The 26,616-nt window shown below is 32.9% G+C and overlaps 1 protein-coding gene across 1 annotated transcript; it reads right to left on the reverse strand.

Moving 5' to 3' along the window:
* Positions 1–287: 287 nt before the first annotated feature.
* Positions 288–5,999, reverse strand: LOC133803266 (uncharacterized protein At1g28695-like). The gene is made up of 3 exons (XM_062241239.1): positions 5,633–5,999; positions 5,148–5,555; positions 288–1,020 (listed from the first exon to the last, which is right to left on the reverse strand). Exons 1-3 carry the CDS (start codon positions 5,816–5,818, stop codon positions 466–468), a joined length of 1,149 nt encoding a protein of 382 aa, XP_062097223.1. The 5' UTR covers positions 5,819–5,999; the 3' UTR covers positions 288–465.
* Between the last annotated feature and the right edge of the window lie 20,617 nt (positions 6,000–26,616).

Below are 26,616 nucleotides of genomic sequence, written 5' to 3' on the forward strand. Positions count from 1 at the left end.
CAGAAAGTATAACTAACTCTCAACATAAAAAAGATGATCCTCTAGATCATTTATCGTTAAAATTTCAACAATATCGTTTCGTGATATCTTCAAAATTAAATAATATTATATGATATTTATTTCAGCTTTGGTATTTTAAATTTTATATTTCTGTATAGGAATGTATGATTTCTAATATCTATAATTTAATTATTTTCCCATATTAATAAAAATAAACACAGTAGTTTTGTTTGCCATAAAAAAAGTCAACTTAAGAGTCGCCACATGTAGAGATAAAACACTACAAATGTGCATAAAGTTTACAAGTAATGAACGAATCATACACTAGCCAATAAGTTACAATAATAAACACATTTCAGTCTTGGATTTTGACACTTTTCAACCAATAAAATATATGTATATAAATATATTATTATATATGAAATGAAATCTAAAACCTATATCCAATCTTAATTCTCTCTTTAATTAATTTTGTTTCTTAATCACTCGAGTCTTATTACCAACTTTCCAAGAATTCCAACACCCCCAGTGGCCAGTCCAATGGAAATTCTGAGTGGCATTAACATTGGCAAATCTTTTATAGGACATAACCTTCTTGTACCTCTTCCAATCTCTAAGGACAGCCCTTAGATCAGTGACCTTAGCAGTGATACTTCGACAACAATTGGCATGGACGGTGGTGACTTCCCTAAAGTCTTTACTATCTTGGCAAAACCCACTAAAGTGTTTGGTGTCCAAGAACCTTACTTTGAGGCCCAATTGCTCAATGATGTTACCATGGATCAGGCCCAATAAGACATCTTGCTCTTTCAGGCCCGTTGAGTTGTCTTTCAAGGAGTACCATTTGTCAAACAAAGCTATGGTTTTGTTGTTTGATCTTATGTAGTAGAATCCTGTGTTGATTAAATGGTTCTTGTTCCATGGATCTCCAAAGAACATGTCTGTGCTAATTTGTAAATCTTCGGTTTCGTTTTTGCTTAGTCTTTCGAATGGGTTTCTAAGCCACACCACGTCCATGTCCTGTTTCAATAATTAATAAAGAAAAATATATAAGAAAAACCCCATTCAAAAGAAGAGAAGATTGAGATCTATTAGTTAGTAATAACAAACATATATTATATAAATAAAATATACGACGAAAGAGAAAATAAGATTTTTGTATATTTAATTTGATATAATTTTACATAATAATACATAGTTAAACATAAATAAAGAGATATAAGACCGATCTCATTTAGCATAATAGAATAATTTGTACATATATATAATTTTACTCAATTAATAATTATGTAACTAATTTTTATATATTAGTATGAATAAAATTAGTCTCAAAGTCATGCATGATGGAAATATTTATATATATAATCTTGAAGTTCTTTTTTTCGGACAATAAGAAGTCATGAAAAAATCACATACACTAAAGAAATTATACAGTTTAAAAAAATATGAGAAAATTTTAAAATAAAAAATATAAATATTGTATATAGCATTGAAATCTAAGCTTAATCCGAACTTGGTTAAGTGCTAATATTTTTGAACTCATGCCAATTTTTTCTTAAGCTATAATAACAAGGCTGGCATTTCATAAAATTTCCAACATTTCTTTGCCTATTATGTTACATTAAAATGAACCTAAAATAGAATAAGAATGATAATTAAAAATACTCTAATTTTGTTTTAATATTATTAAATGTGATTCTCTTGTATTAAAAACAATCCCAGCATATATAATCAAACTCATATATTTTAATTAGCAGATACTAATGAGGGACCCTTTCGCAGTGAGGTCAAGTTAAATTATCATATATAAATATGTCACTACATTACAAATATTTCAACTATATCTTCTTTAAAAATTAGCTGTTATTACCAAACCTTACAAAACAGTGAGTCAGTGGCATTTATTCCTGCTCTCCAATATAATATGTATGTATAAATATATATATATATATATATATATCCCACCAAATTACAATTTATAATAAATAAAATTCGATTAATCAATAATTAGTGTCGGCAACAAACAAAAACTCATTCACGAGGTAGAACACTTACAAAAACAAAAAAATTCTTTTCATGTTATATGTTGTATATTGCACTAAAGTCATATATATGGTCATATATGGATGGTTTTCAGAAATAGAGATCTATATAAAGGGCCAAAATGCCCCTAGTAAGAGCATTTTTATTTTCGGTACATGGAAAAATTATAACCAATTTTTTTTTATATGACAACACACATGATATTTATAGTATGCATCCCATCAATTTTTGGGAAATTCCGAATAATTTACAGTGCAAAAATCTGAGTTCAAATAGTCTGTTTTTTACACGTGTAAAAAAAATCAGGCATGCGTGCAACTAACTGTTTGAATTCTGATTTCAGCAGCGTAAATTATTTAGAATTTCCAAAAAATTAGCAAAATCATGTTATAACTATAATGTATGCAATTATGAAAAAAGAATTAGTTTATAATTTTTCTAAGTGCTGAAAATAGAAAACGCTCATATAATAAGGGCAAAAGTAATGTCCCTACATAAGAAAATTCTTATAAATATATATTTATATATATGAAGCTTCTTAGGTAGGAGCATCACTTTTGCCTCTACCGTAGGAACATTTTCTATTTTCGGTATTTAGAAATATTATAACCCAATTTTTTTTGTATGACAACATATATGATAGTTATAGTAGACACTCCGTTAATTTTCGAGAAATTATGCATAATTTACAGTACCGAAATCAGAGTTCAAATAGTCTGTTTTCTACGTTTATAAAAAAAAATCAGTCACGTGTAAAAGTAATTGTTTGAACTCTAATTTTGACATCGTAAATTACTCAAAATTTCTCAAAAATTAATAAGATACTTGTTATAACTATATTTTACAACATCATACAAAAAAATTAAATTATAATTTTTCTAAATATCAAAATAAAAAATGCCCTGCGATAGAGGAAAAAATAATACTCCTATCTAAAAATATTCCTATTTATATATGGCCACAATAATGTTAATTGTCCCCACATATATGTTCCTCCAAATTATAGTTTGACATTTTCCTTTTACATGTCTAATTCTCCACCAACAGTATCAAACTTTTTAAATATAAAGTTTGATATTGTTGATATAACAATTTAATAACATTATTATTAATTGGTATATATATACATATATATATATATATATTAATAAACAGCCATAATTTATATATATATATATTTATATTTATACATGTAAACATGGCCACGATCATTCTTGTTCATATAATATTAGATCCTCTACTCTCTAGCTGATTTTATGATTACATCATATTTACCACGTACACTACATGTTGAGCCTTATTAATTATTATTAGCTATTATATTGAACTATATAAAGAAAATTATAATAAACCAAACCCGATGGAATTATTTTAAAATATATTTTTGGACGAAAATATAATTTTAAACAATATTAAATTCTCTCTCTTATGCAGATTAGAGTTTTAATAGGAGAAAATTGAATTATTCAAGTCACATATTTTGACCTTTTATATATATATATATATATATATAATTCAATTCCTTGGAAAATTAGAGGCTTAATTTGTTTCCATGTAAATCAATGAACTCCACCGACAGCGATCCTTTTAAGAGCTAATAATATATATATATATATTTATACATATACACATGAAATTCCTAGCAATTTTTTATGCATATTTATCTATACTTAGGGGAAATATAAATATAAACCTTAATCTTTTTATGAAAGTCAATGTTAGAAAAAGTAGATGAACAATACATTATTAGTTATTGCATTGTGTTTATTATTTTTAATCATTCACTACGTGGTAGCTAGCTAGGGACACTAAACTCAAGAACAAACTCCGTAACCTTTTAAAAACGTCACCAATTAATTATTATTATTTATATTCGGTACCAAAATCAACCAACTTCCGATGATATTTCTCTAACTTTAATTAAAACATTATTATTTAACTATTAAAAATAAAATCCCAAGACAAAAATAAGAGGCCACGTGTATGAAATTTAGGCCGTGGCATAAAGCTGGGATTTATATTGAATATTCTCATGTGAAAAATGAACTTGATAGGTCAATATCTATATATCCCAAGGTTTTATGATCCCAACCCTATGGGAAAGGTCCACCGTCCACCCTATTATAAAATCTTACCAAACCTTAATTCTACCCCTTCAAAATTAAATTTAATTACTCTAAACTTTAATTCCAAGTACCTTTTAACATAATTTATTATTATAAAAATATGTAATATTAAAACATTTTTATTAATTAAATTTCGACCACTATTCCCTATTGGATAAGCAAACAACTTTTTTTTATTGAATTAATAAAAAAGTTGAGTTTTCATGAGAATATTGGACAGATTATACGACATTGATTGTAGCCACAAGTTAGAATTTTCTTTAATTTATTGTTATCATTTTTTTAGATATGTAAAGGCAAAAACTATTAAAACTGTGCACACACGAGAAAGGGCTTCTCCTATTTTTGGGTCTTATATATATATATATATATATATATATATATATATGTAAATAAAAAGACCAAAGAAAACTACGTAATCGAACAGTTCTAGTATTATAACAAACCAAAATTGTACCAACTTTTCTTGAAGTGCATATATTATGCCTAATTGTTATAAGATTTGACCAACTGGGTCTTCATTTTTATTAGTAATTATAACGTTGATATAATATATATATTATTCAACGCACTTCTCAAAAGAAAAAAATAACTACCTATTCAACGTAAAAATAAAATAATCATGCATATAATTGTCCTAATAGCCATTAGTTTCACATGGTTAAATTAAATTTCTCTCTTTATAACTATAATTAGTAAAAAAAATTAGGTGGAATAATTATAATTTTTCAAATATAATATTTTTTCAGAAATATTTTTAAATGAATCAACTAATATATATGTGAAAGTACTCATGTAAAAAGTTGAGTATGTTGTCTAAATATGCTCAAATTAATATACCCAATGAACATAAAATATATACGTGATTTTATGTAATTAAGTATAATAACATAACTAATAATAAACAGTTAAGATTAATTAGACGCAAAATAAAATAGTGATTGAGATTGAGATTAAGATTGAGAAAATAATGAGTACCGTAAAGACGAAGCTGTAACCACGTTTAAGAACATCCAAGAGGAACAAAGTTCGTCTCCACATCATCTTAATGAACTCTTGAGACATAAAAAGCTTCTCACCCCTGAAATCCACACCGTCCGTTTCCAATCTAAAGCAATTCAGACTCAAGAACTGGCAACGATCGTAGGCCGTCTGATCAACGGCCACCACCAGAAGATTATCACGTAGCTTACTGGTCTCTTCCCCTAACCAAAAACTGTCTAAGAAAATATCAAGCATTGTAGTATCACCTTTCACATCTTGCTCGGCGTAAGCCCTGTTGATCACAGCTATGATAACTGTCTTGTTATTTCCCACGGAGGCTTTGGCCAAAGCCAATTCGAGCTCATCATCATAAACTTTTGGGGTCGTTTCAATCTCTGTCGTCTTATTCACAAATCAAACAAGTTATTATAAATATGTACATTGTTTAAAAATGAAATCATAATAAATTAGAGACTTACTGAGTTTGAAGGCTGACATTGGAGTACTTTGGAGGGCTCTCTTTGGAAGGGAAAGTAAGATGTGTAAGAAGGTGACCAAAGGGAGAGACTAAGAATAGTTGTACCGGTTAAGAAGAGGAAAATGAGTGCAATATTAGAACCCAAAGAGTAGTACTGGATCTTCTTGGGGTGATTATTAATATCCATTTTTGTGGTTTGGTTTGGTTTGGTTTGGTTTTGTTTTGATTTTCTTTTTCTGGGTTATGAAGCTTATTAATTAATGGTTATGGAGGAGAGAAAGAGATGTTAATTTAGAGAGAGAAGAGTTGTGTGAGTTTGGTGTAATGGTTGGGAACTTGGCTAGATGTGCCTGGTGAGGTTTTTTTTATTGGTGTGCTTTGACTCATTAAAAAGAGAAAAATATATGTATATTTGTTATGTATATATTGGTCAAGAACTACCTAGCCAGGCTTTGTCATATATTCCTACAGCTTTTCTTTATTTTTGGTAAGATAATAAATACAAAAATTAATGCATCGATGTCTTTCAAAAAGGAAAAAAATAATCAAATCATTGATCAAATATCAAATATTAATATTATTGTGGAATAAACTAAAGAAGTTTATTCCTCTTGATAATTATTTTTTGTTAATTTGTTTTAGTATGGTAAGCTCTCTATTGTCATCCTCCCTTGCTGTACCTTTAATTATTCATAATTTATCTCTTAATTTAATTTTTTGTTCTCAAGTCTCTCCCTTGAACTTTAATTAGCCCATCGATTAAATTCCTATAGGTTTATCGTTTATTGAAAAATTTTATTGTATGTTATTTTATTTTTTGACTTAGGACACTTTTTTTGAAAAATCAATAATATGATTATATATATTTTGAAAATTTATTCTCAATATTTAGATTTAAAGAAGAATTTAATTTAAAAATACTAGGCGAAAAGTTAATGTCAATAAATTTCTTCCATAGCAAGAAGAAATAATTATTAATCAATTGTTCATATTGGTGGGAAAACTTTGAAAATAAAAAAGTATTTGATTAATAAAGTAAATTGAAGATTTCCTAGTATTATTGCTCAAATTATCTAAAAAAAAAAATTGCTAGATGATTCTATTAATTATTCATTGTGATAAAATAATTAAGATAAAAATATGCACATATATACGGTTATAAAAATATGTCACTTGCTATAATATATCACTATTGGTGTAATTTAGTATCGAGTATCATATATTTTAATTTAAAATAATATAAATAACATCTACAATACTTAATTGTACAAATTAATATAAAATGATGTTGGGCACCATGGATATATGTCCTATATAACAGTATTTTAAACTAATTGAGCACCTTAAGTTGCTTCTTAACAATACTCAATCTGTTTGTTTGAAATAAGATGTTTTGTATATATATAGTTTTATTTGATAATTCTTCTCTCGTATAATAATAATAATAATAATAATAATAATAATAATAATAATAATAATAATAATAATAATAACGTACAAAATTTAACATGAATTTTAGAGCAAATATAATCGTGATGCAACAAAGGCAGCTTAGATGAAGCTTCTTAAGAGATTTTCTCATATAACCGTATCTGAGTCTTTTAATATGCTTGGTGTTGCGTTATAAACTTCTTAAAATAACTATTTTGGGAATTTTTTTTTTCTTAAAAAAAATTCTAACTAAGAGCTCATTTTATTTTTATTTTTATTTTTGTTTGAATGGGTCAAGGTTTGTTTTATCAGATCATGAACTGTAAGCATATTTGGCACTAATAAGCATTTACGTATGTCTTTTTGTTTTAATCGGCTTTTATTTATAATATAATTAGTGGTGATGAGTAATTTGTATCTGCTTGTATTTAAATTAAAAATTCTAAAGGAGATAAAAAAATAAAAAGAATTAGAGAGCTTGGGAAGTGAGAATGGGATTAATTTTATTAAAGTTAAGTCTTGGCATTGATCAAGGGGATAAATATATATATATATATATTCCAGTAAAAAAATAAAAAAGCGCCAGAATTTTTAGAGAAAAGCTATCATGAGTTAATGCTCTTAATATTATTAAGTCAACAAAAATTGATTTTAGTGCAGGATATGAGAGTACAAAATCTGAGATGATATAAATGCTAGATTTGAGAGAGCAGTTTGCAATCTCATTCTTAAGTTTTATGAACCAAGGACAAGGACACAGGCAGAAAGTAATCAGATAAAAAAGAAAATAAAAACGAGCAAAAATAAAATTATAATAGATAATTTTTAAGAGCATTGCTACAAGTCACGCTGTAGTATAATAGATATATGTTGGTGTAATTTAGTTATAAAATTCCACATATTTTAATTTAATTTAGTTGAAATATGTAGATTTGATATTGACTTACACCAATACCAATAGTAATATAGAGTGTTAGGCATCTGGATTCATTTCTTATTTTTTTTTTAAATCTAATTAGTATTTTAAGAGCCAAAATAAATTATAGGGTAAATAACAATTTGATACATGTGTTTTATCAAAATACAAATTTAGTACATATTTATTGAAATCGTACATATTTAGTATTCTGGATCTAGATTTTGTCCATATAACCAAACTGTCATTAATTATATATCATTAAGTAATTAAATTTGAATTAAAAACTTATATAACTGATTACAATTTGACTATAATGATAAAATTTTATTGATTAAATTTGAGTACATGTGCTAAGTATGTACGATTTTAAATTATAAAGTACAAAATAAATATTATTGAAAACATATAATATCAAATTTGTATTTAGATAAAACAGAAAAAATGAAATAATTATTTACTTTAAATAATATTGTAAATTTATATATTAATTATTTATTTATTTAAAAGAAAAGGTAGTCTTGGCTACACTGCTATGAACATTAATTTTTTTTTTTGGGACGAGCAGTTCAGTAATTAAAGGAAACTATGGAAACCACATCACGAGGTTGTTTGACCACACTATTAGCCAAGGTGTTACTACTGTTGTTCAATTGATTAACGTAAACGAAAAGGAATTAACTAAAACAATTAGGTAACTTGAGAACTGTAGTAAAAATTATATGTTTAATATAACATTTTAAAAATAAAACATGATATTTCTATTAAATTAAAGAAACACGATATTATTATAACTATAACAACTTATAATTATAATCTAAGTAATAATTATAACAAATATAGAGTTGAGAAAATTAAACGTTGGTAAATTACACTACTAGAAATATAGACTTTTATTTCATTTTTTACACATAGAATATAAAAAAAACTGAAGTAAAAGCATTTCAATAAGTTTTTACTTCGCTTTTGGGAACGGTAGTACATAATAAAATGTTATTACTTCGGTTTCTTAAAAAAACGAAGTTAAAATAGAAAATAGACAAGTGTCATGTTTGGTTTGCACACTATATTGGGGCTTTTCACTTCGGTTTTTATGAAAAAACCGAAGTGAAAAGTGGAGCAAACCAAATGTGGCCCTGAAAGCTTTTACTTCGGTTCTTATATAAAAACCGAAGTAAAAGAGTTTTAATACCCTTAATATATAGCTCTCGCCCCTCATTCGTTTCTCTGAAGCAAAAATCCCAAACGCCAAACTCAAAAAACCTCCATTGTTGTCGTACTCCCACGAGAGTTTCACTAAATATACTAATTTTTATATTTTTTTTTACCATTTGAAACTATTTTTCTTACTTAAAAACAGAAATATTAGTTCCATTTTTATTTTTGAGGGAGAAAATAAAAACATTGGATGTGGGTATTTTTAGGGTTCGAAAATGGGTATTGTTATTGGACTTTGACTGGTTTTCTTACATTAAAATAAGTTCTTGAGCTTCAAAAAATGTATGAATCACTAAATCTTTGTTTGTATGATTTTTTTTTCTATATTATTTTCATATTTTTTTTCTTATAGATATAATGTGTTTATTATATATAGGTTTTAGAGTTGCTAATATTGATTTAGAGGTTATTTTGAGCATCAAAGAAGGTTTGTTACCTTAAAACTTTGTTTGTGTTAAATTTTTTTTATATTATTTCGAATTTAATACTTATTTTTTAGTATATTTGTGTTATATATTTTTTTATTTTGTTATTTTATATAATGTTATTAATTATATATATTAGTAAAATTTAAAAATTGTTGTGACTTGCTATTTAAATTTCTAAACATAGCTTCAATAGGTAATGTTGTTGCCAATGTTAGAACTTGAAATGTTCGGATTATTAGTGACATTTGTTTTTTATTTTCTATAACTAGCTAGCTTGATATGTTGTTTGATGATTATGTAACTAGTTTAATTAATTATGTAATTGATTTTTATTTGTTTTTGTTTAAGCTTTTTAGCAGGGTTGTTGATTTAGTTGCCAATTTGGTATTGATTTTGGGTGACTTCAAGAGTAATATTGGAGGTGAGTAATCTTTAAATTTTATTTATTACTATTGCAATATTTATTTATAAAATTAGAGTTAAATCATGCATGTTTTACTTTAGTAAAGTAGGTTCTGGGTAATTTGTTGTTGGCGATGATATAAAGATGGAATTATGTATGTTGATTTTGTGTTTATTTGTATTGAATTTATATATAACTATAAAATTGGTATATGCTACAAAAACAAAGGAAACTCTGCCAATTTTTTATAGATTTTATTAATTGTTTTCCTTTTTCAATTCGCACACTATGTCGAGATATTTTGTGTGTTATTTACAGGTTTTTAAATTTTTGGAGATGTTAAAATGCAGTTGTTATACTGCCGAAATTTTGTTAGAGTGAGGAAAATTTAATAATTAAACTTCAATTATGTTTGATGTCCTAGAAAAAAGAACTAGGAGTGGAAGATGTAGATGTAGATGTATATGAAATTTGGATAAGAGCGCGAGAAACGAAGAAGACTCTTATCGAAGATAATTTTGACAACAAAATTGAAGAAAGAGTTGTAAGTGTTTTAAAGCAAAGTAGGAAATTTTTTTAAGTGTTGTTACAAGTTACTAATTTAAACTATCATTGGTTTGTTTCGTAGAATGATCTAAATGACAAAGATACTAGTAGTCAAATTATCGCCAAGGGTCAGGAGGACATCTTGCCAATCCAACAAGAATAGTTAAGCCGATTGATGACTTAAATTTATTAGTAAGACTATTTTGTTTATACATACCTTTAGTTTTATGTGAATGTATATATAAATGTTTAGGCCATTTTACTTAATTATAATTATGTGAATGTATATATGAATTATTAGGTTATTCTACTTAACAATTATGTGAATGTATAAATATTTAATTTTATAAGAATTTTAATTCTAAGTGTATAAATTTTGTGATTTTTATTTCTATTATAAATTAAATGAAAATAAACCAATTCCAATTGTAAAAATATATATAACTATAAATTCATATAATTAGACTATTTAAAAAAAAATATAGCAAAAAAAAAATATAAAAATAGAATTGGGCCATTTAAAAATAATTAGAAATAATTATTAAAAAAGGGAGGGGGGGTTTCTACTTCGGTTATTATGTAAAAACCGAAGTAGAAAGTGGGGATTCTACTTCGATTTTTACATATAACCGAAGTAGAAAGTGCCCTGCAAGGAAGCGTACCCCACTTTCTACTTCGGTTATTATGTAAAAACCGAAGTAGAATCCTCATTTTCTACTTCGGTTTTTACATAATAACCGAAATAGAAAGCCTATTTTTCACTTCGGTTTTTAACTATTTTTTTCTTCGCTCCGAACTACTGTAGTTGCGAATTTTAGCGAAAACCGAAGTAAATGCAGCTTAAAAACCGAAGTAAACCCCTTTTTTCTTGTTGTGTTATACCAAGATCTGCCGCCTTCCGGTAGTGTAATTCGGTGCACCACCGAATTACTTTTGGCAAACTAAGTATGTCCGAACTCTATCACACTAGAAAAGTCTAACACTCTAAGGAGTAAAAATTATACTGAGTATATATATATATAATAACTTCAAATGAAGATTTATATATAAACTTGATTTTTTTTGTGTACTATAAACTAAGACATTTAAGTCTTATTTATAGACTTTGAAAAGTAAAACATTTCATTCATAAAAAATGTGGGAGAAAACACTCACACGTTTTCTAACAATCCCCCACATGAATGAAAACAGACACATGAATAATCAACCGATGATTTTGACCTTGGTGATAGAGTTCAACATTTGAAACCTGCATATGATAGGTAGGTGTTACCCTTTGAACCTTCCCTTATGTAAGCATATTTACTTTACTGGTTGAATAGTAGACGAGATGCATTTGAACTATTCTACCGTTTGTGTAAACGATGATATACTACATACATGATTCTCTCCTGACATACTTTAGTTATCACTTTTATGTTCGTTTTGGCCCTGAACATTTCCTTGGTTTTGCAAGAGATATTCTAAGAATTGAGCCCTATTCGATTTCTATAGAGGCAACCATTCTTCTCTCTTACATAGGTGATTTCTTAATTAAGAGTAACCTGTATTATTCTGTTCCACAATTCAACACATAAGAATTCATTAAAAGCATAGCTTAACCTTTTCCTTACCAGTATCACTATTTCATCATAAGAATGCACATGAGGATAACCCCCACAGTGATCCAACACAGTCTTTACAATTTTAGTTGTTCCTTTGAACCTAGATCTTGGGATCTCCAGTCAACCAAGTTGGGTATCTACTGTATTGACTTATTCATTGATGAGATTTAGTCTCATTACTCTCGATGATTTTCCAACCAACTCTCTATTTAACCCTTTAGTTAATGGATCCACAATATTATCATTTTACTTCACATAGCCAACAGAAATAACTTCAGTTGAGAGTAGTTGTCTAATGGTATTGTGTCTACGACATATATGTCTAGACTTACCACTATACAAATTGTTATGTGCCCTTCCAATTGCAGATTGATTATCGCAATGTATGCAAATTGCAAACACCAGTTTAGGCCACTTTGGAATATCTTCTAAGAAATGACGAAGCCATTTTGTTTCTTCGCCACACTTGTCTAAGGCTATAAACTCATATTCCATCATGGATCTAGCTATTACCATTTGTTTAGAAGATTTCCATGATACTGCTGCACCATCGAGTGTAAACACATATTCACTTGTAGACATAGAGTTCTTCATATCAGATATCCAATTTGCATCACAATACCCTTCAAGTACTACTGGATATTTTGTATAGTGCAGTCCATAGCTACGAGTAAATCATAAGTACCTTAGTACTCTTGTTATTGCTTTCTGTTGGGAATATATGACTTTACTCTTTGCAAATCAATAATGAATAATGATAATAATGCAATATTCTAACCCCTAGATGTTAATCAAGATTCAAATTCAAAGTACGAATGCAATTCTTGATAATCAAATAAACAGGTTCATGATATGAATGTTAATCTTGAATATAAGAAACTAAATGATTAAATGATGATAAGATGAACTTAGAAATATTTAATCATCAATACCAACAATGAAAAACATAATAGAATGACAAAACACAATATTAGGGTTAGAGAGATATAACATCTGTATTGAGTAACTTGAATCTTCAAACTTGAGGAACTTCTAAGGCTTATACACAATATGAATATTGTTGTCCAAAATCTCTATTCCAAGCCTTCCCAATTGCTTGAAGCTTCAACTAAGTAGAATGAGATTTGAGATTGAACAAGTCTTAAAACTCATGCAAGTCAAGCAAAGCTTGATGAGTTTCTTGGAGAAAACTTTGGTCTTAGAAAGTTAGAGAGAGAGTTGGAAAGTGTGATATGTTAGGAACTGTTCCTAGCGCGTAGCAGCGGAAATTGTGGTAATGGTAGCATTGTATATTACAAAGTACTTTCATATAAACAACTTCATATGAGGATCCTTTAAAATGAAATATGTTAATCAACAAAATATGTATTTGTAAAAACGATACGAAATGATTTACCTCTTGTAACCTATCAAGAGTCCTTGAATCCTTTAGTATATAATTCGATCTTCCTATCCTCGCTTGAGTACTCACACCAAGATCTTCCAAGACGTGCTCTACACCTCAAGATGTGGGTGGGCACATAGAGAACAAGAATCAAATTTTGTGAATCAAGTATTCTCAACACATGAGACTCTTGATTATTGGCTAGAGAGAAAAAGAGATTTTTCTTTTGTGAGAAAATGGTGATCACTTTTTCTGATACTTGAAAAACTTTTTCTTTTCCTATTTTCTATCATATAGAATATATAGGTATTATTATTATTATTATAAGTCATTAGTGATCATTTTAATAATAATAAAAATAAATGATAATTGAAGATGAAGTCTTACATTCCATTTTAAAATATTTTTCAAAATGTTTTATTAATTAATCAAATAAAATAAAAAACCAATAACTGATCATTATCAGTAGTGGTACACGCATAGGGCACTCCAAGAAACCCTATGCGTGTGACACTTCCCTAAAATAAGGGAATTTGATTTTTCATGCATATTTATTCTAATTAATTAATAATTAGAAATTCAAATAATGTATCATCTTTTTAAGGAAAATGAGAACAACTTGAATTTCAAAATTCAAAATTTGAATTTTCATTATCATCTTATTATTAATTAAATAAATATGATGATCAAAACCAATTTTGACTATCCATATTTATCATTTCTCACTTAAATAAAATAATTAATTAAAATCAATTTCTTTTATTTCTATACAATTTCAAAAATTGCATTAATGCAATAATAAATTGTGCAACTTCAATTATCACATAATTGTATATTTATCCCGAAGAATAAATATTCTCTCAAATAGCTCATTCACAATTTGACCCTTGTATCAACTCTTACCTTGACAAGTGTTGATAGAGTCGCCCTGATGACCTATGGACCAACAATTCCAAGCTACAATAAATAATAGATTATTAACCGAAACTCTTTGATTCAATAATCATATTTATTAATCTCATGATTACTCCACTATAAATATGAGTCTGCACTCTTGAGAATTAGAGACATATATTTACTGAGTACTTTATTGTAATCATAAAGTGTCCATTGATATAATCATTACATACAAATTAATCATCTATTGATGATTCATAAATAAGTGGGAATAAAATTACCGTTTTACCCTTTTAATTATATCTTGATTCCTAATGTACCATTGACTTTATTAGTGAAGGTTAATTCATAATCTGATTATGAATTTGACGTCAATAACCTTTTCAGTTCCAAAAGTCAATCCAATAGGGAACCATCATTCAATCTATAAAATGTATAGATTCCATATTTGTTAAGTTATGTCCCCTGCCATATACATCATTGAGTCCCCAAAACAATAGTTCTTAGCCTGATCATTATGACAAACCGTAACGCATGAATCAAAGGATCAAACGACATATATAGGAGTTCATAGTAACTTCAGGATTAAGATCAGTTTGTATATGGTCATCAGTTGATGTGTTTTATAATACTACGAAACAATATTTAAACAAGTATTATCAAATCACATCTGGTCCAGTTCTACATACTCTCAGTATGCAAAGTGTGTCCAATAAAGTGTCCTACTACACTAGTAGCCTGGATCTATGTCACATGTATTCATAATACTAGTGGACTGTACTGGCAGTAATTAATCTAAAGATTCCACAACTTTATTTTACTGTAAACTATTTAAGTCCATTATCTCAATCTTGATCCTCTCATACCAATATGAGATTGAGACCACATAGATGAACTTGGGAATTTTCTGATATTTACTTAATATTATTAACAATAATATAGTACATAAGCTACATATACACAATAACTCAATTCATTTATATATTTCATCAAAACCATTGTCAACTACAATAACTTTACAAGCACAATTCCCAACATGATCAAGACTTTTCAACTTTAATAACCCATATATATAGTGTAGGCATCATATATAGTATCACCTATTAGGGCTTTTGAAGCCCTTTGCATTTTGGCGATGCTACGCCACTTAGGGGGCGACGCATCACCACCCTCTCTGACTTTAGACCCTTCCAATTGTCCTAAAATTGCTCCAAATGCTACCTAAATTTTTGGGAATGTTTGGATACCTCATTGTATCACTTTAGACCCACAAAAGTCACTTTTAGATGCCTTCTACACAATCTCATGTTTTCACTTCTCTTTAAGTGAAAACTGTTAAGATGTTTACACGTTGAGTGTTTTGCACCTCAACGTGTAAGCATCTTAACCATTATATTTAACCAATCTAAACATTCCCCCACTTGGTTAAATATAATCCTATCTTCTTAGCTTAATAATTTTGGTGCATAAAATAAAGTATCTTTCGATTTGAACTTTGTCTTAGTGAAAGTATTACAAAACCTTATCGATGTCATTGGTGTCTTAAAGATTGAACCAAGTACTCCTTAATGATAAAACTGGTAACACCACATACACCTCCACTTGACCATTCATTTTCCTAATTTTCTTGCTTAGCACTCATATGGCCATGTGCTCATCCATTTCATGAACTTTCTCGGCACCAACTCTAAGTTCACATAGGTGAAGTTCTTACAACATCTTTGCTACCTTTAGAGATGCTTGTTTCACACAACTAAACTTCATTAAAAGCCTTAGGCTTAACCCTCACTCGGTATCAACCAAAACTAACCATCCTTGGATGGAACTCATGATTTTGTTAGTGTTGAAACTATTCATCCAATAACTTGTTCTTACCCATTGAAGTCTTTCCCCTGATGTTCACAAGTTTGGAGTTGGGTTTTCATCATTGGTGAATATATTATTCTAGGAGTTTTAGTCCCATCCCTTTTGAAGTAAAACTTACTACCCTCTTCACTATAGGTTTTGTAAATGGATCTGATAAGTTCTCACTTGTCTTTATACATGAGATCGATATGATTCCTCCTTGAATCAATTGTATCATATACTCATGTCTTAGACTTATATGTCTAGAAATTTTATGCCGTTATAATCTCTAGCTAATGTGGATTGTTTATCACCATTGGGATATTCCTCATGAAATCCCTAAGCCACTTGGCCTCTTTGCCATTTGTCACTAGAGTTATAAACTCATTCTCCATGGTTGAGTGAAATATATGTGTAACGCCCTACTACCTTAGAGCCATTACTATGTGAGTTATAAATGTGTCATTAGCTCACTAATCGGGGTTTTAGGTTAAAAGTGTGACTAAATTGAAATAAAACTCGTTAAATGACGTAAATTATAAAGATTTGGATGTTCATTGAAATCATAAAAAGTTATACAGTTGGGACCCCATAAATACTATTTAGAAATTATATTACAACACAAAAATATAATTACAGTCGACCTAGGCGACAAAGCAGTTCATTACAGTACATTTCAAAAATAACCTTGCCCGTGGCAGCTAGGTAGGCCGAACATGCACCCGTCGTTCCACGCTCTCCATACTCATGGTTGGTCGACCATTCCTTTGCCCTTACCTGCACCATAGAGCACCTGTGAGCCAAAGCCCAGCTCAACATATAACATATCACATATCAATCCAACCATATACAACAAAACAGTCAACAGACTAAACACACAGCGGCCTACGCCGACCCAGGTCTTCACCGAGCGGGTGGATACATCACCCTAGGAGGGTCTCGACCTAGCAGCCTGCACTCAGCATGCTCAACGTCGATCCTGACCCCTTGCCATTCTCGGCCTTCGACATTCCCAGCCTTTGTAGTTCTTAGCCTTTGTCGTTCCCGGCTTTGACATTCTCGGTCTTTGCCGTTCTCAGCCCTCGCCATTCATTAATAAACATACATAACATTCACAGATATTTACACGTATATTAAACATAAACAATAGGGTCGCATCCTGAAATACAAACAATAGGGCCATGCCCTGCTCTACGAGTACAACAGTTTTCTTACCTGTGTCCCGAGCTATCAGAGTACCGCGATCTCGAACATAGTCCTCTAACCGAGCCTCGTTGAAAACCTAGTCACTATGCATTCATAATAACCACCCATCAATTCTTAAACCAATTAATAACTTCGAAATATTAATCTAGCCTCCGGGACCTTGAATCCTACAAAACCGGGTAGTAGAATCCTTCTCGAGCCTTAACATTTGGGTTCCCGGGCTAAAAACCTCAATTTCCCCTTAATTTCCATTTTGGGCCACGGTATGCCCTTTCGAACCGCGGTCTGCTACAAGTCAGAGGGCAAAGCCCTCTCTAGTGGAGGACACGGGCCGTGGCGCGCTAAGCCCTGTGCTGCGGCATCTGGGCAAATTCCCGAGGCTACCAGGCCTCTGCGTTCAAGCGGACCGCAACACCTGATGAATAGGGCTGCGACACGAGCCCCTGAAACCCAAAAATAAAGCTTTCTACTACATTTTCCTCGAGCCTAAATCAATAATTCTCACTCCAAACACCACTTAAACCTAGAATCAAGTCTAGAATCATCATCCACATAGCCTAAACATCACAACAATTCAGAAACAATTACATACCTTTACCACAGACCCAAAACCAAATCAAAACCCAACTCCCATGCAACTTTCAAACTCTCATAAGAATTAAACAGAAAATAACTCAAATTAAAACCCTTACCTCAGAGATATCTTCAACCTTGACCTAATCCTCAAGCTTAGCAAGTCCAATCCTCCAATTCCTTAGCTTAGAGTCCTCAAGAATTCCTCAAATTTCTAAGCACCAAAGAGAGATAGAGGGAGTCGTGAAAGAGAGAGAGAGAGAGAGTAAGATAGCTATGAGAAATCTGTTTTTCTTCTAAGTGGTTCTATAGTCTTAGCTGCCCAATGTTTAAGTCTGTCCCTTTGCCAAAAGTTCAAAATGCCCTCAAGACTGTCCTAAATCCTCTAGTGTCACTAAGGGCAATTATGTCAATTGCCACATCCCGCTAAACCCTCGAGTGTTCCTATAAATCCCCATTTAATCCCGACATGCCCAAATAATTGCTAAATTACTACCTGTTACACGGTAATTTCCGAACACATGCTATATTCCCATAATACCCCTAGGCTCCTCTCGAGCCGGGTGTTCGACTTAGTTGTGACTATTTAGCTATCCGCTCTCTAGAACCGTCTCGGATCGCACATCATAAACATATCACCACACCCTGGTACCAATCATAATGCACACATATATCACAATTACACTCTCAACTAGCTAAAATTACAAATATGCACCTAATAACCAAATGGGGCCCACATGCATATTTAGTTAACCTAAACATGCATTTCTAATCATATAATCATTTAATTCACATATTAACATAATTAAGTCAATTATTGCCCTCCCGGCATGCTAATCAAGGCCCTAAGCCTTATTTACAAATTTGGGACGCTACAACTATCCCCTCCTTACATAAATTTTTTCCTCAAAATTTACCTGAATAACTTGGGATACTGATCCCACATATCAGTCTTAAGCTCCCAAGTCGCCTCTTCCACTCTGTTGTTCCTCCACAACACTTTCACTAAGGCAATGGTCTTGCGGCAAGACTTTATCTTTTCAGTCTAAAATCTGAACTGTCTTCTCTTCATACGATAAACCTTGATCCAGTTCCAAGTTCTCGTAACTCAGCATATTTGTAAAATCTGATACATAGTTTCGGAGCATGGATACATGAAACACATTGTGAACCCCTAATAGAGCTGGAGGCATCGCCAATCTGTAGGCTACCTCTCCAACCCGTTCTGAAATCTCAAAGGGGCCAACAAACCTAGGGCTCAACTTGCCCCTGACTCCAAATTGTTTCATCCCTCTCAAGGGTGAAACTCTAAGAAACACGTGATCACCGACATGAAACTCTACGCTCCTACGTCTCAAGTCTGAGTAACTCTTCTGCCGACTTTGGGAGGCAAGCTTCGAGCTCTAATCTTCTCAATCGCCTCATTGGTCCTCTGAACAACTTCAGGACCTAAATACCTCCTCTCACTTGTCTCATCCCAATGGATGAGTGGTCTACACTTCCTTCCATAAAGCATCTTATACGGAGCCACTCTGATAGTTGCTTGATAACTGTTATTGTACGAAAAACTCAATCAGAGGGAGATACTTACTCCAAGATCCCCCAAAATGCAGTACGCAGGCTCGCAACATATCCTCCAGTATCTGAATCGGCCTCTCATACTGTCCATCCATCTGAGGATGATAAGCGGTACTAAACAGAAACTGTGTACCCTTAGCCTTCTACAGGTTCTCCCAAAACATGGAGAAGAAGGTGGGGTCCCTGTCGGATACTATCAACCTCGGAGCCCCATACAATTTCCTTCACATACAGTTCAATATACTGCTCCACTATATAAGTTGTCCTAATAGGCAAAAAGTGGGCTGATTTGGTGTACCTATCCACAATCACCCACACCGAATCATGTTGTCCCATAGTCTTTGGTAATCCAACCATGAAGTCCATGGTGATATCCTCCCATTTTCACTCCAGAATCCCTAAAGGCTACAACAACCCTATTTGCCTCTGATGTTCAGCCTTTACCTACTGACAAGCCAAACACTTGGCCACATAATCTACCACATCCCTTTTCATTCCAGCCACCAATACAAGGTTCTCAAATCTTTGTACATCTTCGTCATACCCGGATGTAAGGAATACGGAGTGGTATGAGACTCATCTAAAATCTCTTGCCGGATATCGAAATCCATCGGAACGCAAATCTGACCTTTGTACTTCAGTAAACCCATCTATAAAATAGAAAAGTCCTTAGCTGCTCCGGCTAAGACGCCCTATGTGTGTTCTCTCAACTGGGGATTCTCCCCATGTGCCTCCTTGATCCTCTCAATGAGCGTGGAATAAAGAGTGATGTTGGCTAGCTGACCAACTACCAACTCAATACCTACTCTAGTCATATCTTCAGCTAACCTATCTGATATCTCCCTCAAACTAAATAACTGTCCTGGGCCCTTCCGACTCAACGCGTCGACCACCACATTGGCCTTCCCAGGATGGTATAGAATATCACAGCCGTAATCCTTTACCAATTCCAGTCAACTCCTCTGGCGCATATTCAAATCCTTCTGAGTAAAGAAGTACTTCAAACTCTTATGGTCGGTGTATATTTCGCACTTCTCGCCATACAAATAATGCCTCCAAACCTTTAGTGCAAATACCACCGCTGCCAATTCCAGATCATGTGTGGGATACCTCTGCTCATACTCCTTCAACTGTCTCGACGCGTAGGCTATCACCTTTCCAGCTTGAATTAACACACACCCCAAACCTTGCCTGGAAGCATCGCAATAGACTACAAACTTCTCATTGTGTGACGACATACTCAATACTAGAGCGGTGATCAGTCGCCACTTCAAGTCCTTGAAACTTTTCTCACACCTGTGCGTCCACACACACTTAGTCTTCTTACGCGTTAGTTGGGTCAATGGTGTGGCTATAATAGAGAATCCCTCAACAAATCGCCGATAGTACCCTGCCAATCCCAAAAAGCTCCTAACCTCTGGTACACTACTCGACCTGAGCCAATCTCTCGCTGCTTCAATCTTACTTGGGTCCACCAGAATCCCCTCCTTACCAACAATATGGCCCAGAAATGTTACTTGGGGTAACCAAAACTCACACTTGCTGAACTTAGCATATAACTTGTGTTCTCTCAAACGTTGTAGTACTAAGCGAAGATGCTGCTCGTGCTCTGCCTCTGACTAAGAGTACACCAGTATGTTATCAATGAATATGATCAAATACTTCTCCAGATAATCCCTGAAGACCCTATTCATCAAGTCCATAAAAGTTGCTGGGGCATTAGTTAATCTAAAGGACATGACCAGGAGTTCATAGTGTCCATACCTCGTGAGGAATGCGGTCTTTGGTATGTCCTCTTCTTTAATCCTTAACTGATGGTAGCCTGACCGAAGGTCAATCTTGGAGAACACTGTCTTCCCCTGTAGTTGGTCAAACAAGTCGTCGATCCTAGGTAGTGAGTACTTATTATTTATGGTCAACTTGTTCAACTCTCTCTAATCAATACACATCCTTAAGGATCCATTATTCTTCTTGATGAACAACACTAGAGCACCCCATGGCGAAAAACTCGGTCTGATGAATCCAAAATCCAGTAACTCATGCAAATGAATCTTCATTTCCTTCAATTCTGCTGGAGCCATTCTATAAGGTGTCCTAGATAGTGGCTCCACCCCTGGCACCAATTCTATGATGAACTCGATCTCTTGGTGTGGTGGCAACCCTGGCAAGTTTACTGGGAACACATCGGGAAACTCGGATACTAATCTGGACTCATCCGATCCAACCGAAACAACTCTAGAAGTATCCACAATGTTCGCTAGGAATCCTATGCAACCCTCTTGCATTAGGTCTCTATTCTTTAGTTCCGAAATCATAGGTACTCGCTGTCCACTCACTGTCCCTGTAATGCCCCGAAATCCCTAATGTGGTTTAATGGCTGGATTAGTAGGCCGGGAGGGCCATAACTGTTTAATTATTCCATTAAATGAATATATATGCATGTTTATGTGAATTATATTATAATATGATGTTATATGCATGCATGTGGGTCCACATTTGATTATTAGGGTGTTTTGGTAATTTGGCCCGTTGAGGGCATATTTGTATATTTGGGTGCATATTGTGATTTGTGAATGAGATCCCATTATTATGGAGATATATTCGAGCTATTCGGCATGAGATATTATAAATTAGTGGTTTTGTCATAACGGGATCTTTTATTGGGATATTGAGTCATGAGGATGTTATATGATGTTAAATTGGGAGTTATTGAGATCAGGAGGAAATTCTGGGAGTTTTGACTATAATGTCCCCGGGGGTATTTTTGGGACCCCGAGCACTAGGTTTTATTTGAGGTTACTTAAGCTTGAAGTAGCTTGTCAAATAGAACCATTCATTAGAAAACCTCTCTTTCTCTTCCCGATAGTTCATTTTACCGTTTGAAGCATTTTCGAAGAAATCTCGAGTTCTAGGAGTCAGATTCAAGCAAGGATCCAGGCATAGCGATCCTAGGGAAGATTAGAAGTTTATTAGCCGAAGGATTTAGTTGGAAACAACTCAATTGGAGGTAATTCAAGTTTTAAGTTTCTATAGTTTTTAAGCTTAGAATTTGACTTTGTGAATCGTTGAGATTTTGGTTCATTTGAGCCTCGGGATTTGATGGTTTTGGATCATTGGGAAGCTTGGGAACTTTGATTTGTGGATTTGGAAGTGTTTAGGTATATTTTTGGAGGGTTTGGGATGATGGAAACCGAGTTTGTGGCTGGTTTTGGGTTGGGGGCCGCGACCCTGTTCTTGGGTGTCGCGGCCCTAGCTCGAAGAAGCTGCTGGGAACGTTTTGGCCTTGCTGGGCGCCGCGGCCCTTGCTCTTGGAGTGGCTGGGGGCCATGGCCCAAGGTGTTAGGGCTGCAGCCCTTGGACAGGTTTGAGCTCGTTTGAGTGTTTTGGCCCCAGGAAATTGGTTTTAGGCCTCGGGATTGTTCCTACTACCCGGATTAGTGGGGATTGATGTCCGGAGGCTAGATCTTGGTTTGGGAACCTTTGATGTTCATTTTATTGATGGTGTCCCATATTTGGCTATGACTAGGTGACCGCTATAGGGCTAAAAGTCAGATCAATCTCAAGGGTCGTTCTTTTATTCATTCTCGCTCGAATCAGAGGTAAGAAAACTGCACCCTATGTATATATGACATGCATGGTTATTCTTGATGCATGTTGGATGGTTAAATGTGACATGCATGGTTATTGTTGAGGCATGTCAAGTGATTAAATGTGATGCATGTGATGCACGAGAAACATGTGATTAGGGCATGCTATGAATATTGATTATGAGATTGATCAGAGCATGAGTCTTTGTAATTGTGCATGATTATAATTATGCTTTTGATTACTGAGTAAGCATGCCAAATGCCTTATATCTGAATATTTGACCTATGATATATGTCTGTTTGTATTACCTAAATGAGGAAGCACTGACTTATTAGTCAGGGATTGGCAATGGTGTCAATATCAACTGTGAAGCTGTGACTCATTAGTCAAGTTCGGAAGTGGTATTGAGCACTGGTCACATGGGATTGACTTATAAGTCAAGTACAGCCTTAGCGTGTTTAACGCAAGCCGATAAAAGATTAGATCTAATTGACATCTGCATTGAATGACTCGAATGAGCATTAATGTCGGACCGAACTTAAGGTCGATGAAAATTAAAAGCGCTTGTCTAGTCTATGGGCTAGTTAATTAAAGCCAGAGCCAGAATGGCTAAGGTGACCTACATGTCACATGGCTAGGAGGGTATGGGACCTCCAGAGCGTGACTCATTAGTCGCCTATACAGGGTATGACTCATTAGTCATCCACACCAAGGTTGACTTATTAGTCATCTATACCAAGTGTGACTTATTAGTCACCAATACAGAGTGTGACTCATTAGTCACCTATACAGGGTATGACTCATTAGTCATCCACATAGAGATAGACTTATTAGTCATCTATACAGAGTGTGGCTTATAAGTCACCTATACAGAGTGTGACTCATTAGTCACCTAGACAGAGATGGACTCATTATCTACACAGGGTATGACTTATTAGTCATCTATACAGAGTGTGACTCATTAGTCACCTATGCAGGGTGTGACTCATTAGTCACCCACTCCGAGATCGAATTATTAGTCATCTATCCAAGAAGCAGGTCCTCAGAGAATGACTCATTAGTCTTCTATTCAGATGCAGTACCCCATAATCATTTATTTGAACCTATTTGCATGCATGACGGAAGCTATTATTGCTAGGCATGCACATTATGATTCGATGACATGCTATTACTGTTCATGAGCATGTTGAGTTTTCTTGTTGGGCTTCGGCTCACGGGTGTTATGTGGTGCAGGTAAAGGCAAAAGAAAGCTGGACCATCCTTGAGTTGGAGAGCTTAGGTGACGACGTGTACATATGCGACTGCTCGACCGCCACGACTGAGAGTTGAAAAAGGAACTAAGGTTAAACCCTATTTTGCCGCATAAATCGGCCTGTTGTAAATATTTTCTTGTAATAGACCTTTAAATTATTGTAGAGTCCAAGAACTTTACTTAGCTAATTATTTAGTAGTATTAAAGTATGTATAGTATTATCTTTGTTACTGTGGATTTTTGGTTCAGACCGGGAATTATTTGGACACTCATAGTAGTACTTATAGATTTTCTAAGTTTAACCTATAGTTTAAGAATATTAAGTATAACCTAAGGTTTGATTATATGACTGATATTAAGGATAATATTTGTTATACTATAAGGTTTAGATATCAACCAATAGGATTTTAAGCACATGTTATGAATGGGTGATTAAGGAATTAAGTATTTTGAGGATTTAATTTAATAAGGGTAAAGTTTGAATGTTATAGGGTCAGTCAGCAGCTTTGAATACGTTGAGGGCTTAGTCAAGGCTGTTTACTCCATTCAAACTTAGCTAAAAATATGTAATTTTGTGTTTAAATATTCAGCGTGTGCCGATATATCGCAGCTATAGGGGGCGATATATCGCAGCACGTAGATACGGAAAACACGAAACGATGCACGATCGCCTCGGGCATACTGGCCCAGGCGATATATCGCCTACAGGGGGTGATATATCGCCTCCTTCAGCATAATTCAAATGTTTTTGAATTCTTTTTCCTTTCAGCCATTCAACCTCTTCATAAATCCAGCATCTTTTGAACGAGTCTTCAGCCTCTGCTGAACGATTATTCAAATTATTTTCACCTAAAAAGCTATTATTTGTATTCAAGTAAAATCAAGATTCCTTCATTCCCAAACTCTATAAATAGGACCTAGTACCCAGCCATTATTCATCTTTTGCTCTAAGTTCAGAGGCTGCAAGTGCTAAGTGAGTGTGAGAGTATAAACACCTGGGTTTTGGGGAAATCATAAGCTTAAACATCATAAGCTTATCAAACACTTTGGGAAGTAAGATTCTATAGTATTTCGGTTGTGGTGTAGATTGGTCTTACAAGTCTTTGAGGTAAACCAAAACTCTAGTTCATTTCTGTATTATGTTATTTTCTTTCTCATAGTCTTCTACTCAGCCTCTAACCTTAATCTTTATTTTGGTTAGGAAATCTAAGTTCTTGAGCACATAAGTTTTGGTAAGTGTGACTTTCAATGGTTTAGTCTTTCCATCCCTTTCATTTCATCTCTTTTTCTTCATTAGACTCACCCTGTTATATATGGTTTTAGGAGTTCCAAAAGTCCCAACTCAGTCCACATATCCCGGTAACTTTGGTAAGGAAAATAGGCTAGAATCAATATGCTATATGTTTATGTTATTTTTATGTTATATGTTATTAAATGTGTTATGATATGTATATATGTATGTTTGTAGGCTTGGGCATATGACCCATATGACTAACAAGACCCCAAATGGGTTATGGGCATATGACCTACTTAGCTAGTAGGACCCCATTAATCCCATGGGCATGTGACTTGTTTAGTCTATGGGACCCTAAGTAATAATGGCCATTATAATAAGTGTATGTAATAAGTGTTATGATATGCCTTTATGTTATTATGAAATTATATGTTTATGACTATGTGTTAGATTTTCCTTGCTGGGCATTAGGTTCATTCCTTTTTGTTTTATATGCAGGAAAATAGCTTTAGAGGCGGTAAGGTTCGTGGATGCTTGGGATTGTGTATCGATGGTGAATGGAGTCAAGGAGTCGAGCGTTATTCGATTCGAGGATGTAGTTTCGTTTTATGTCTTTTTACATGTATTTTCCGCACTATTTATGTAATGTCTTTTTATTTTAAATCATGTTTTGTTTTAAAGACAATGGGATCCCATATCCTTCTTGGTATTTATTTTGTAAGTAACTCTCATTTTCTAATAAAATTATGGTATTTTCGCAAATGTAAGTTTTAGTAAGAATTTGTATGTATAGTTTAGTAATGGTCCAAGAGTCTAGAGTAGTGGGTCATTACAATTATATTTTTGGGATCCCAATGTATACAATAAACGTTCTAATGAAAT

Source organism: Humulus lupulus, chromosome X, assembly GCF_963169125.1.
Source record: "Humulus lupulus chromosome X, drHumLupu1.1, whole genome shotgun sequence".
In the NCBI taxonomy this organism is placed as follows: Eukaryota; Viridiplantae; Streptophyta; class Magnoliopsida; order Rosales; family Cannabaceae; genus Humulus; species Humulus lupulus.